This window comes from Hakea prostrata, chromosome 6 (genome assembly GCF_041222555.1).
Source record: "Hakea prostrata isolate BN-2017 chromosome 6, UWA_Hpros_2, whole genome shotgun sequence".
Taxonomy (NCBI): domain Eukaryota; kingdom Viridiplantae; phylum Streptophyta; class Magnoliopsida; order Proteales; family Proteaceae; genus Hakea; species Hakea prostrata.
Genome location: NC_142605.1, coordinates 24,582,605 through 24,596,316, shown reverse-complemented (window position 1 = coordinate 24,596,316; position 13,712 = coordinate 24,582,605). Strand labels below are relative to the sequence as shown.

Below are 13,712 nucleotides of genomic sequence, written 5' to 3'. Positions count from 1 at the left end.
AAATACAAAGAAGGTCATTAATTAACTAACGTAGCTTAATGGCAAGACATCATTAATTTTAGGCAAAGTCTATGGTTGAGATAGTTAATTTAAAAAAGTATAGTAGATAGGATAGTAATTAACCTATAATACAAGGGCATCAATGATTATGGATTGGAGGGACAATTTTATTAATTAAATCACAGTAACAAGAAAGTAGGCAATGGAAGGGAAACATCATTCTGGCTCAATTCATGTATACAGCAACGTAGTGACCGGCAAAATTTTACTCAAATCCAGGGACCTCATAATTATGAAGTCTGGACAAGAAATGTTACGGTGGCATAAGTAGCAACATCGAACAATAACTTACTAACGGAGTATCTTCTTACAATCTATCTCCCCTTAATCTTTTTACATCTCTGCATCTTTCCTTGAACTCTGACTCCTAGCAATCTCTAATTTCTAGCAATGGAAGTTTCATAGTCAAACAGGCAAGACAAGAGTTGTTAAAATCAAGAATTAATATGCAAGATGCCACCCTAAGTCCATGGTGGAAGTACTTCTGAAGTTACCTCTTCACTTTAAATTCAAAACTTTCTTCTTGAGGCTCTTAAATGAAGGATTTCCAAACAAAACAATGCTTGCACAACGGAATATCATCTACTGAATGTGAATTATGTGGAAATGGTGTAGAATCGCTTTGTCACATTTTCATTTCTTGTCAATGGACCAAAAGAATTTGGGTTGGGCTTGCGAACGAATGGATTTGCACATCAATCCATTCTACATCTATGCGCCTCGTTCCTATCACTTTCTACCCTTGATAAAACTTCAAAACAATGGTTGATTTATGCCTTCATTATTATACATTATTATGTGTGGCAAAAGAGAAATCAAAAGATTTTCAATAAACATGCACACAACCCTCTAAAAGTATTATACTGCATCTCCTTCTGAAGTGGCACCCTACATCCCACTATAAGAAAAACTATCAAGCCCCTCACAATGACACAGTAGATATTATGGCTACATCCATTTGTTTCTGTCAAAATATGCATTTTACTAATCTGTTTAAATCCCCCATTTTGTTATGTGCAAGGGTACATAACTCACAACTATATCTACAGGATGGAGTGTGCGTCTATTTTTTTGGGGGGAGGGGGGACAACTTCAATATCTCAATATAGGAAGCTTAGGGAATGGAGATATCATTGAGGCTGTTATAGTTGCAGTTGCGCGTCATACAAGAATAAATTAAGCCAACAACTCCTAGGTCAAGCTAACTAACATATGGTTCAACTTACAAAAATAATGGATCTACTTTGACATCTGAAGAACACTCAATGGCCGATTGCTCATGTCCCTTTTTTGGTAAGTTTAGCTTATCGTATAAATCATATAGACATCAATGCCTTCAATAACCTCGCTCAACTACATAACTGTCTTTCTTAACAATATAGCTTTTCTTTATATAAAAATTTTAAAAAAAAATCACAGTAACGGTAATGGTTTATTTTTTCTTCTTTCTTTTTGGCCAGAAATACCAGAAACAAACGGTCCGTGCATGGATGAAGGAACCCAACCAAGACGAAACCGTGTTTTCCTCCATTGTTGAGTTTTTGTTTTTTTTCGCTTCAGTCTCTCTCTTTATATGAACGAAACACGGTTTTTCTTTTAAAAAACACTCTTTGGTAGATCAAACACGGTTTACTCTGCTCGATCTCTTTTCTTTGAACATTGTTTGCTTTAGAATGTTTCTTGTTATTGGAATCGATTTGATATCTCAGCAGCAGCAGCAGCAGAAGATACAAAATGGTTAGAGCGAGTAATTGCCTGATTAGCCTCTTGCACTCGTTTGCTTTAATCTGTTCAATCCCAATCCTTCAGTTGGCATTTCATTTCCATGAAAATGCAGATACAGAATGCCAGAGATTTATCGAAATCCCACTATTAATACTGGGAGGAGCTCTGTTTTTCTTGTCCATTTTAGGGTTGATTGGTTCCTGTTGTGGAGTTTCATTTTTGCTCTGGTTTTATCTGTTCCTCACTTTTCTTCTTTCCTGGAGCCTCTTCTGTTTCACCATTTTCACCGTTGTTGTAACAAACGAGGGCGTTGGCAAAGCTATAGCAGGGACAGGTTACAAGGATTACAGGATTGGAGATTACTCAAATTGGTTGCACGAACACGTAGTTGATGATGGAAATTGGGTTCGTACGAAGAGTTGCTTGATTGAAGCTCAACTTTGCAAGACTCTTCGAAGGAATGTTCATCCGAGAGCTTCCAAATTCTACAAACGACATTTGTCTCCTCTACAGGTACTTCATCTCTCTCCATAATTTAAGATTTCATTTTTGTCAATTCCATATTTAAAATTTGAATATACTTAACAATGGCTAACGATGTTAGTCTATTTAAGACCCACACGTAATATATTGTACTAAGAAAACCCAACATTAGTTTATGATCTATTAAAGAAACTCACACACAAAAAACTCAATAAAATATAATTGATAAAAGAAAAATTATTGTCAAAATTCAAATTAATTTCAGAAAATATTGACATAATTTACTGGTGAAAATAAAAATATAAAAATTTATTTCAAATGTTCAATTATTTATTTCTATCAAAATTAAGATACAATGCATATTGATATTGCAAGAATCACTATAAAAAGAAAGTCACACACAAATATATTTGATAAAAGAAAATTTATTGTCAAAATTCATGATTAATAATTAAGAATAGATATTGACATATTTTAAAAGTTGAAAAAAGGAAGAACAATAGATTAATTTTAAATGTTTAATTATTTATCTCTATCAAAATTAAGATATTATGCATAGTTAAGGTCAAAAATTTTATAAGTTGGAAATAAAAAAGTATAAAAATAGATGGTCAATCACAAAAATATTTTCAAAAATTAAAACCCATTAATGTAAAAAAAAAAAAATTTAAACAACCTTATCAAGTAAAATCATTTTTAAATCATGTAGATCAATGAAATCTTTCCTTTTCATCTTGTGTCTAGTTGTGGTTGTCATACTTTACTAGTTACTAATCACGGGTTAGTGGCCCTACTCTTTTGAACCCAGTTTCTCTAACCTCGATAATACTACCTTAATTTCAGCCACGCCATCATACACTCAGGGAAAAGGTCCTTTTGAATACTTGGTGGAGTGGTATCAGTATGGTTGTTCTATCCTTCTGTCGTGCTTTAATAAATAAAGATGATTATTTCCACACACATTTTTTTTATTTTTTATTTCATTCTAAATATTTTTTTCTTTTAATTGTTCAGTCTGGTTGTTGCAAGCCCCCTACTAATTGTGGTTTCAAATACAAGAATGCAACCTTGTGGGTAGCCCCAAAATCAGGTCCTGCTGTAGCAGATACTGATTGCAAAACATGGAGCAACAACAACAAAACACTCTGTTTTGACTGCAAGTCATGTAAAGCAGGAATTCTGGCCAATTTGCGATCTGGCTGGAGAAAATTAGCCATTGTCAACTTGTTTGTCATAATATTTCTTCTTCTTATGTACTATCTTGGCTGCTGTGCTCTCGAGAACCATAGATCATATAGATATTGAGAGATACAGAACCTACCAATAAAGTACCAATAGTGAAAGATATCTTGGTATCCTTTTGTCATTATGTGCTTAGCAGAAAGAAACCTAGAACTGATTTACTTTCTTTTAGTTTTCTACTTTGAATAAAAAAAAACACACTGATCAATTTGTTCATGAATGTTGAACAGAAGCCTATGTTGAAAGTTGTATTGTAAACTACAAGGTCTTCTCCTTTGCTGTTGTTAACTAATTAAGACAAATGCTTGCAGCTAGTGGTTCAAATCACTAGAATTTTACGAAGCATAAATCACTGAATAATGCATTTGGCAACATTTATGTTCTGGGAGGTACTGTAAGTTTTGGCCCATTTTAAGTGAGACAAGCATTTAGAAAATAAAAAACTAATTGAGGTGTCGGTGCTTTAAACGAATCTGGTTCCGTCTAGGTGGAGTAGGGAAGGCGTGATAGAAATGGTGGTTTGAACCAAGGTAAAACATATCGGTGAATTTTGCCGAGTTCAAAAAAGGGCGAACCAAAAACGTAAGCGAAGCCTATATTGCAAAATATTCCCGTTCCAACAAAAATCTCCAAAACTTCGGTGAAATACTCAAACTTCTAGCAACCTTGCAGGTTTGACAGCCAAAGAATGAGAGAGAAACCTCCAGTCGTCAGAAGGAGTTGCAAAGAATAGGAGATGACTGGCGCAGTCGCCGAAAATTAATACCGGCTCACCCTCTTCTTCTCCGGTTCTCTTATACCCAAAGCCGATTTAACAAAACTGACCTAAAAAATAGATTTTCAGACATTTTAACGAAAATCCATGTGCAGAAACACATATTTTCCTATAAATCTGTAAGAGAAGCTTACACAGAGCTAATAGTTAAAAGCTCCTTCCAACATAAAAATCAGAAGATTTAACAAATGCAGAGCAGAAACTGACCTCTAAATGGGTTGACCATGAAAAAACTTTTGATAAACCAGATTTTTTATACATATGAGCATAGATCTATCATATCCAACAAATATATCTCTACGATTCTACTTCTTCAACTCTATCTTTCTGATTGTGATCGATGGTTTCCTCTCGGTCATCTCAGCTTTCTGCTCTCGGTTAGGCTTATGCTCAAACTCCCCGCTTAAAATCTCGTGCGCCAAAGTTCTCCAGTTGATTAACAGGTGAACCAGTAAACTTGACCAAAATTTCGAACCTTGGCTCAAACCACGTCGACAGACTCACACCAACCCACTTGGTTTTTTTTGGTAGAAACACCAACCCACTTATTTTATTTTTTATTGGGATAATTACTATTGCCCCCGTCTTGATTTATACTAATGTTCCCCGTTTTGCAAATTACTTACTAACCTTCTTTGTCTATACTTGCCCCCCCGGCCGTTTTTGGGGCTCCTTTTTTACCCAAATCCTTCTTCTTTTTTTTACCCTTTGCGTTCCCCCTTTTTGTGATTCTCGTTTCCAAAAATCCCAATAAAATTTTTAAACTATAGACCGGGGGTTTCTCTTTGCCGTTCCCTCTGTCCTCTCGCGTTTGTGTTTCGCTGGGGTTGTGCGTTGTCTCCCCCTGGGGGGTGCGTTCTTCTTTGCCTGTCCCCGCCTTTTTGTGTTCCTTCCTCGTGCTGGGGGTGCTCTTTTTGCCTTTCTTTTCTTGTTTGTGTCCTTTTTTTTTCTTGGTTGGGTTTCTTTTCGGTTTATTGGGGTGTTCGCTTTTGTTTCTTTTTTGGCGTACTTCTTTCCTTCGGCTTGTTGTGCGGGTTTTTTGTTTCGCGTTTCCCTTTTTTATTTTTTGGTGAAAAACCCACTTACTCACTCCATTGGCATTAGGCAAGATCAAATGTCCCTGTTTCTTACCGAATCGCGAATCGGTGACCGATTCATGGGTTCTTGACGGATCGGAATCTTCTCTGGGAGATTCCGAGTTTGAGAACCCTTGGGACGTTCTTCTGAGTTTTCATTTTCAAAACAATTCTTCGGTTGGGTACAAGCTAAAATTTTGAAACCCTACTGCTTCCCCTTAGTCTTGTTGTTCATCAATGGCGGCATTTTATGGAAATCCTGGAAAACATATCGCCAGAAGGCTCTTCTCTACCATCACTTCGTCCGCAGCGGAGAATCCCTCAACGTGGACCTTTCGAGCTGCGAAATCTGCTATCCGGCACCAATCAAATCCAGAGAAAATCGCCAAGATCTTTCAGAGCTCCTCTAGTTTCTCTCGTTTCCGCAGGGACAGGCACGTCTTCGATCTCTCCGTTGAGAGGCTCGCCGATTTTAACCGTTCTGATCTTATTGAAAATATTCTCGAGTTGCAGAAGTCGCCCGAGTGGAAAAAATCCGAAGGTTTCTGGATCCGAATTATGATGCTATATTCTGAGTCCGGCATGGTTGATCACGCTGTACGTACGTTCCATGATATGGGTGAGGTGGGTCTTGATCGAACCGAAAAATCCCTCTGTGCTCTGCTCAGTGTCTTCTTGAATAACCGTCAGTTCGATCGTGTCCATGAAAGCTTCGCCGAGATACCAAAGATAATGGGGCTTTCTCCAGGTGTTAAACCCTACAATACTGTGTTGAAAGCCTTCTGCAAGCAGAAATTGGTTGAGTCAGCTCGTTCGTTGCTCCATTCGATGGAAGAAGAAAAAGGGGTAAAACCTGATATTACTTCTTATAATATCCTGTTAAGCAGTTATCTTAAGAATGGAGATGAATTTAATTTTGATAAAATTTTGGAAGAACTCTTTGAGAAAGGATTGGAACCTAACTTAACTACTTATAATTATAGAATGTCAAGACTCTGTAGAACAAAAGATTGTGTTAGAGCTAATGAGTTGCTGGATGAGATGATCTCAAAGGGTATTGCTCCGAATTTGACTAGCTATAATACTGTTATTGATGGGTTTTGCATGGTAGGGGATTTTGAGTCGGCAAAGAAGGTGATGCAGAGTATGTCTAAGACTGAGTCTGTCTTGCCGAATTCTGATACTTTCCATTCTTTCATTCACCATTTGGTTGGAGAAGGGCAGTATGAAGAGGCTTTGAAGATTTGTAAAGAGAGTATAAGGAGGAAATGGATTCCTCCTTTTGTGACAATGGTGGGTTTGGTCAATGGTTTGGCTAGTTTGTCAATGGCAAATAACGCCAAATTGATTGTTGATGATATGAAAAAGAGGCTTAGAGGAGGAGCTATCGATTCATGGACAAAAGTTGAAGCTTCCCTGCCATTATAGCAGCATAGTTAGCAATTGCATTAGTTCATGGAGTGTATCAAGGTGGAATGGATTGACAACCTATGGATGTTCCTGTTATGGTTTTGGATAATAGCAGCTCTGAAGTAGAATTAGACAAAGGTGATTGTGAAGTGAACTTCCAGAACTGCTATGCATCCATGTATGTATGTTGAAGGTACCCTCCAGTATAAGGTAGCTCACAAAATTGGGACTACCTGGAATTCATTAACTCAATAGATTTGAACTGCTAGATTTTCTGTTGCATCCATTGTATCATCATTTTTAGATTCCAAGGTATGTGGCTTTATGGTCTGTTCAGAATTAGTGCTTCGTGTTTGCATTTTATGTTTTGCAGATTACAATTTATTGTGACCCTTGTTTGGAACTTAATATCCTTCAATATATTAAAAGTGGCTCATAGTTGAAATATGAGGAGGGTTATTGAAAAATTGTAATATTTATCTTAGGAATTGGTGACTCTCAAATTTATCTAAAAATGTGAATTTGACTGTGCAAACAGGTAGGATATTATCTTGATCTCATAAAAATAAGTTCTTAGTGATCTGTGGAAATTTCTAACAAAATTGGGAAGACCATCAAGATGCAAATGCCACTATGTAGTATTATTGTTACCATTACTATTTATCATTACTATTTTAAAAAATTATAGTTATTATTTCCAAGCGAGAGTTACAAGTACATAACATAGATTGAAGAGGACAAACATGGATGTATAGCTACTAAGGATCCACACTATGAAACTGGAAAAAACTTGTTACAGTAGCCTGCTACCTCCAGATAAGAAGTCAGGGTTTGCTGTTTAGCTGTCTGCTCTTTGACATTAGCATATAGAATAGAAAGACTGAAATTAAACAGTGTAAAACAACAGCCATCAACTGCCAAGGGTAGTCACTCAAATCCCCCTTTGAACAAATTTTAGGATTGTCTGAGCATCAGCAAGATTATTGTTTTCCTCATTGTTTCAGGACCTCGATTCTGTCATGGCTTCTCAAGTTGATGTAGAATTGCTGGAGTCATCAAAACCCACGTCACACTAGATTACTGTGTTCTACCTTAAGTATGAATCATGTGGGGATAATGCAGTAAGGTGGTTTAATCTTAATGTTTATGGGGCTGGTCAACTGAGTGTTGACAAAAGAGTTGATATCACTAGCTGTAATATTTGATTGCTTTTGATTTACCGTATAATTTGTGACATCAAGTCCCCCCCCCCCCTTTCACATACTTTATGTTAGAAAACAAGCATTAAATAATCAAAACAGCAGCTAAACTTGAACAAAGAAAAGAGAGAAGAAGAAGAAGAGAAGAGAGATGAAGAACTAATAGAAGAGGCTTGTGATTCTTACTTAAAAGTCTAGAATCATAGAGCACTTTTATTTATAACTTCTAATGAATCTAATACAACTTGAGAGACAAGTAATTGTCCTCTAGAAAAAGGAAACAAAATATTATAGCTTTAGTAACTTCCTAATCCTCTAGAAAAAGGAAACAAAATATTACAGCTTTAGTAACTTCCTAACTCCTAAAATAGAAAGTTCTGAAGCTTTCTAAAAACTCCCACCAAACTTATGTAGCAAAACTCCTGCTTTCGAAATAAAAACTCCCAAAATTTATGTAGCAAGACTCCTACATTAGAAATAAAAACTATGCAGTTTTTACTGTTCACGTGAATAGTGTCTTGAACAGTAAATAGCCCAAGTGTATATACTTCAACACTTTATTCCTCCAAAAAACTACAGGATTCTATTTTTATTCTGATACTATGACACAGGTTTATGAAACCAACAATATGTATTGATTTGATTTTGTTTCAATAAAAAATTTGGTTGATTTCATTAAGAAATCAACTATGGGAGCACTTGTGGAACAACTCCATCGAACAAAGTAGTTTGAGTTGGTATCACTAGCATTGATATTTGACCAGTTGGTGGTTGACCATATGATTTGGGACATTCACTCAAGCTCCCCCTCCTAAAGAGTAACAGTATTCTGTACATTCGGATGCTATAACTCAAGAGGAGGTCTATGAAGTCCATTTATATGTATTACAGTTTACTTCTATTTGGGTAAAAGACTTATATTGGATCATATTGTACTCAAATTATTTTAGAAAAGAGGTCTTGTTGAGTTGCCCATTCTCAAACTGGGCAGTGAGAAACCCAGATATGTTGAATGATATATTCTTTTGGGTAAATGTTGAGTGATATTAAAATGCATGAACAATTTTTTCTCTCTCTTTAAAGGTTTTTGTTGCTAGGCACCCAATTTCATGAACCACTTTAGAATTGGAACAGTATTGACTTAAAGGGCAAGAGAACTTTTAAGTGGTGGGTGTAGTGCCTATATCAGTGCAGGGGTTAATTAGATTCCTTGCTGGAGCACTTATTAACAGAATGGTAGGGTAATCAATAATTTTGCACCATTACGAGGCTAGGCATGGCACTAAATACCACTTGAGCAGCTAGTCTCAACTCCCCCCGAAAACTAATGACTCTCTCTCTCCATTCTGGTCTCTCTCTCTCTCTCTCTCTCTCCTCTTTAAGTACAGGGAGCATTAGTATCTTCTCAAATGAAGAGATGAACATAGAATGCTGGTTGACCCTTCAATTCGAAAAAAGGGTGGATTCGGGTGGAAGGTTTTTGCACAAGTAGACTTTAAGGAAGCTGTTACAGTATCTTGACTTCAGGTTACAACTATTGTGAGTGACTAATATTGTGTGCTCACCCTCATTGCTGATAATTTTTATATGATGGATTTATTATATTGGAGTTCTTCAAGGGGATTTTTTTTTTTTTTTTGATGAAATGACAGCCAACCCAATGATCTCTATTTAAAGTTCTTAACTTTTTTTTTTAAACAAGTTTTTAATTTGTATTTTTAGTAAACAAGTTTCCAACTTTTTTACTAATGCAATAAAGAGTCCTCCCTCATTCTTGGTAAATTTTTTTCTAAAATTTCATTTTGCGGTGGAAGGTTAGAATGTCTCTCAAATAGTGTTCCATTCATTTTCCTGTGTACTCTTCAGCTAAAAAAAAAAAAAAAAATGGAAAAAATGTAATCAACAAATTTTGATTCCAAAACATAAATCTAAATATTCGTTGGAAATGTATATCTAAAACACAAGAATTATATCAATATTTTAACCTCTTTTTTTTCTTTCTGGGATAGTCCTTTTGGTTGCCATACATGAGACTATGAGAGTAGGGTTGCAAGTTTCTATATTAATTCAAATGAGAAATGATTGAAAACAATCCTTAAAGAGAGAGTCATCAATGATGATTTTTAAAATATAAAATTCGGATGTATGAGTGCATTGGTCAAACTGACTTAGCTAGGGGCCTGTTTGGTTACATTAGTCTGGAGATTTCAAATATCTGGAGATTTCAAATATCTAGAGATTTCAAATCTATGGAGTCATAATTTATAAAATTAAATGTTTGGTTGTGGAATGAAATTTGTGGATTCATCTTAAAAAAATATTTAATGGACGTGATTTTTGTGAATGTGCAAATGTATAGTTTTTTTGAATCTCTGGATTTTACCCCTTACCCATAAATTTATATATTCATGTTTTAGTGTAAAAATGTGAATCTAGAGATTTCATGAATCTAGAGATTTTTACAATCAAACAGGTATAATTCTAGATTCACAAATCCTCAAATCTCTGGATTCATGTAACTAAACAGGCTCTAATCAAAGACAAACATGTCAGCATCAAAACTGAAACCAAACTGAATGGAACACTTACCTTGGGTCAAGCAGAGACATTCTCCCCGGTTCCATCATTGGTTTTGATTTTAAAACCCTAATCAAGCGAAGAGCCGGTTGGTTCGTTGGACCGAACCACATTTTTGGTTCGGCGACATGCAGCAAGGCTTTAAAAGTTTAAAACCCTAACAAGCTACGTTTCTCTGCACACGATAAACCCTTTACGAGAGCACGAAAGCGAAGCTGAAATTGCAGTCGATAAAATGTCTTCCCTTGCCTGTATACGCCATGTCCGTCGATTCTGCACTTCGTCTTCTGCAATTTCGATCTCTACAGCAAAATCCAGACTCCGATCCGAGTATGACCCAGACAAAGCCCTAGCCATTTACTCCTCCGTTTCCGACCACTACAAATCCCCTGTGTCATCTCGCTACGCTCAAGACCTCACCGTCAAGCGCCTAGCGAAATCTCGTCGTTTTAGTGATATCGAAGCTCTGATTGAATCCCACAAGAAGGATCCCAAGATCACTGAAGAACCTTTCCTTGCCACCTTAATTCGATCTTATGGTCTTGCAGGAATGACTGATCATGCCCTGAAGACTTTCAGTCAGATGGATGAGCTTGGCACTCGGAGATCTGCTATATCCTTTAATGCTCTTTTGTCTGCATTTAATCAATGCAAGAAATTTGTTCAGGTACCTAGTCTGTTTGACGAAATTTCTCAGAAATATGGCATTTCTCCTGATAAGGTTTCTTATGGTATTTTAATTAAATCCTTGTGTGAGGTGGGTGCCCCGGAATCTGCTTTTCCAATTTTGAAAGAAATGGAAGAGAAAGACGTAGAGATTACTGCAATTACTTATACTACAATCTTGGATTCCCTGTATAAGAATGGTAAGGTCGATGAAGCTGAGAAAATCTGGAAGGAAATGGTTGAAAAGGGTTCCCCAGATGTTTGTGCTTATAATGTGAAGATAATGCAGGCCCATCATGGGAAACCTGAGGATGTATTGGCACTGATTGAAGAGATGAGTGCTGCTGGATTGAAACCAGACACCATCAGTTACAATTACCTTTTGACCTGTTACTGTAAGCATGGTTTGATTGAGGAAGCTAAGAAGGTATATAATGGCCTTGAGGAAAATTGTTGTAGTCCTAATGCTACAACTTATAGGACATTCATGTATTATCTATGTAGAAATGGGGAAATTAACAAGGCCTTTGAGATTTACAAGGAGAGTGTAACTAAAGATAAGATTCCAGACTTCGGAACAATGAGGCATTTGGTTGAAGGGCTAGTGAAAAATTCAAAAGTGAAGGAAGCAAAGGGAGTGATCAGAACAGTGAGGAAGAAGTTTCCACCGAATTTTCTAAATGCATGGAACAAACTTGAGATATCTCTGGGTTTGGTTGGAGAAAAGGAGGTGGCTACTAGTTAATCATTAGAAAGAGATTCTTTTGGGACTTTTTAAGATGCATTTCATCTGTTGAGCAATTCAGTTGATTTTGTACAATAGTTGATGGAAGCAAGGTCCGGAAGCTTGGATTCTAGAAGTTTTTTCTCTTTTGCAGGTTTTATCAATGAGACCATACCTGCCTAATTTATGTCAGAATCAGTTAGAAGCATGTGATGCTTTTAATGTTATTAACCATACAGGAGCTCTCTTACTGAACTTTGAATGTCAGTGAAGCTCCTCTCCCCCCTCCCCTGAAAAATGGAAGCACCAAATTCAGTGGTAAACTTCTTCTGCTTTCAATCTTATTAGCTTCTTTATCTTGGTCATTGGAGATATTGGATCTGTAGAGTTATGTTTCACTGGGTTGATTAGATCAAAATTTTAATGTTACTTGAATTCATGTTAGAAGCCAGACTTTCAATGTTTTGAAAGTAAAATTATTTCTTCTCTTTGATTGGTTAGTGTATGTGTAGCATGATCGTTACTTCCTCTATTTGATTTCTTGGGTAGTGGATAGAGAATTATATTGCCTCCTTAAATTATTTGTTTTAATTTGAATCACAAGGAATACTCGAATAATTCAAACCTTAGGACCTTTAGTACTGCTAAGGTTTCTCCATTCTTGGAAGGCAGTCCTATAAGTTGGGTGCTCATTTTGAGTAATGAAGATGTCTGTCCTCTTTTGGATTGACAATGTGTTGATTGTATCTGAGTTGGAACCCAAATAGCTAAAAAATTCTTGGTCTCATTTATGCAACAGCTGAGCAATGAAATAGAAATGTACTAAATGCTTACTTTAATGCATGAACAGATTTCTGTTACTGAGTTTATCAGAAAAAAAATTACCTACTTGAATATTTATTTGTATATTAAAAAAAAATTCATTTATCTGCGTGTGCTATGTGATTTAGAAAGTCCAGGTTTGATGTCTTGATGCAGTAAAATTCTATGTGTATTCTTCTTGGAACAACCTATCTGATAGCCTATTTCCCAAGAGATGTCTTGATACAGTAGCAAAATCCAGGAGAAGAAAAACATGAAATGGTACTAGGTTGGCCATTCCTATCTTCACAAGTCAAAAGGCCATTCTAATCGAGGTGTTATTTTTGAGTTGAGTTTATCTTTATTTTCTAATTGTAATTAGAGCTATTTTTCGATCTTCTGTGAAGAGTCATTAGAGGATTAGGATTTTTAGACAGCATCCATTTCCTTCAAGTGTGTAGGGATGATCTCGACAAGAATGGAAATAAATTTGATGTGATTAGTAGAATGGCATTTTGGAACTTATCTGCACACCTTAATGTGATTTTGTCTGCCTCCAGGTAACTAGCCTTGATCCTGTGGAATCAGATGAGAGCATAATCCACATGATAATTAATCTGTTTAAAGATAAGATCTCTTCTCCAATGGTCAAAGAATCTAGGGTTTGTTTCTTCTCCAGGGAGAATTAAATGAAAAATGAAATTTAGAACAACCACATGATACTTTGATGTGGTCAAGACTAAGGTACGTATGATATATAATTTGAAATAGGGAAAATTACATGATTAGCTACTTTTTATGTTTCTCTTACAAGATGTAGGGTAGATATTCATTGTTTCAGTTAACAAAACTGCCAAAACTAATTTTGGGTTTACAGAACTAACCAAAATAATGATTTTTTTTTTTTTTTTATCTTGTTTACTTATAAAACTTATCATACTAATATATTAAGCAACCATCATCCTCTTCTGCAG

The 13,712-nt window shown here is 36.0% G+C and overlaps 2 protein-coding genes and 1 pseudogene across 2 annotated transcripts; all 3 read left to right on the top strand.

Annotated features, from left to right (window-relative positions):
* Nucleotides 1-1,794: 1,794 nt before the first annotated feature.
* LOC149012803 (tetraspanin-8 pseudogene) lies at nt 1,795-3,573 on the top strand (annotated as a pseudogene).
* A 1,917-nt stretch (nt 3,574-5,490) lies between these two features.
* Nucleotides 5,491-6,925, top strand: LOC149012802 (small ribosomal subunit protein mL103 (rPPR7)-like). The gene has a single exon (XM_089158921.1). It carries the CDS (start codon nt 5,599-5,601, stop codon nt 6,787-6,789), a length of 1,191 nt encoding a protein of 396 aa, XP_089015047.1. The 5' UTR covers nt 5,491-5,598; the 3' UTR covers nt 6,790-6,925.
* A 3,769-nt stretch (nt 6,926-10,694) lies between these two features.
* On the top strand, nt 10,695-13,135 carry LOC149012801 (small ribosomal subunit protein mL103 (rPPR7)-like). Its single transcript, XM_089160189.1, has one exon. The coding sequence runs from the start codon at nt 10,783-10,785 to the stop codon at nt 11,956-11,958; it is 1,176 nt and encodes a 391-aa protein (XP_089016315.1). The 5' UTR covers nt 10,695-10,782; the 3' UTR covers nt 11,959-13,135.
* The last annotated feature ends 577 nt before the right edge of the window (nt 13,136-13,712 follow it).

Bases quoted from the DNA above. Each gene is read 5' to 3' on its own strand.
- LOC149012802 (XM_089158921.1), top strand. From the start codon at position 5,599: ATGGCGGCATTTTATGGAAATCCTGGAAAACATATCGCCAGAAGGCTC.
- LOC149012801 (XM_089160189.1), top strand. From the start codon at position 10,783: ATGTCTTCCCTTGCCTGTATACGCCATGTCCGTCGATTCTGCACTTCG.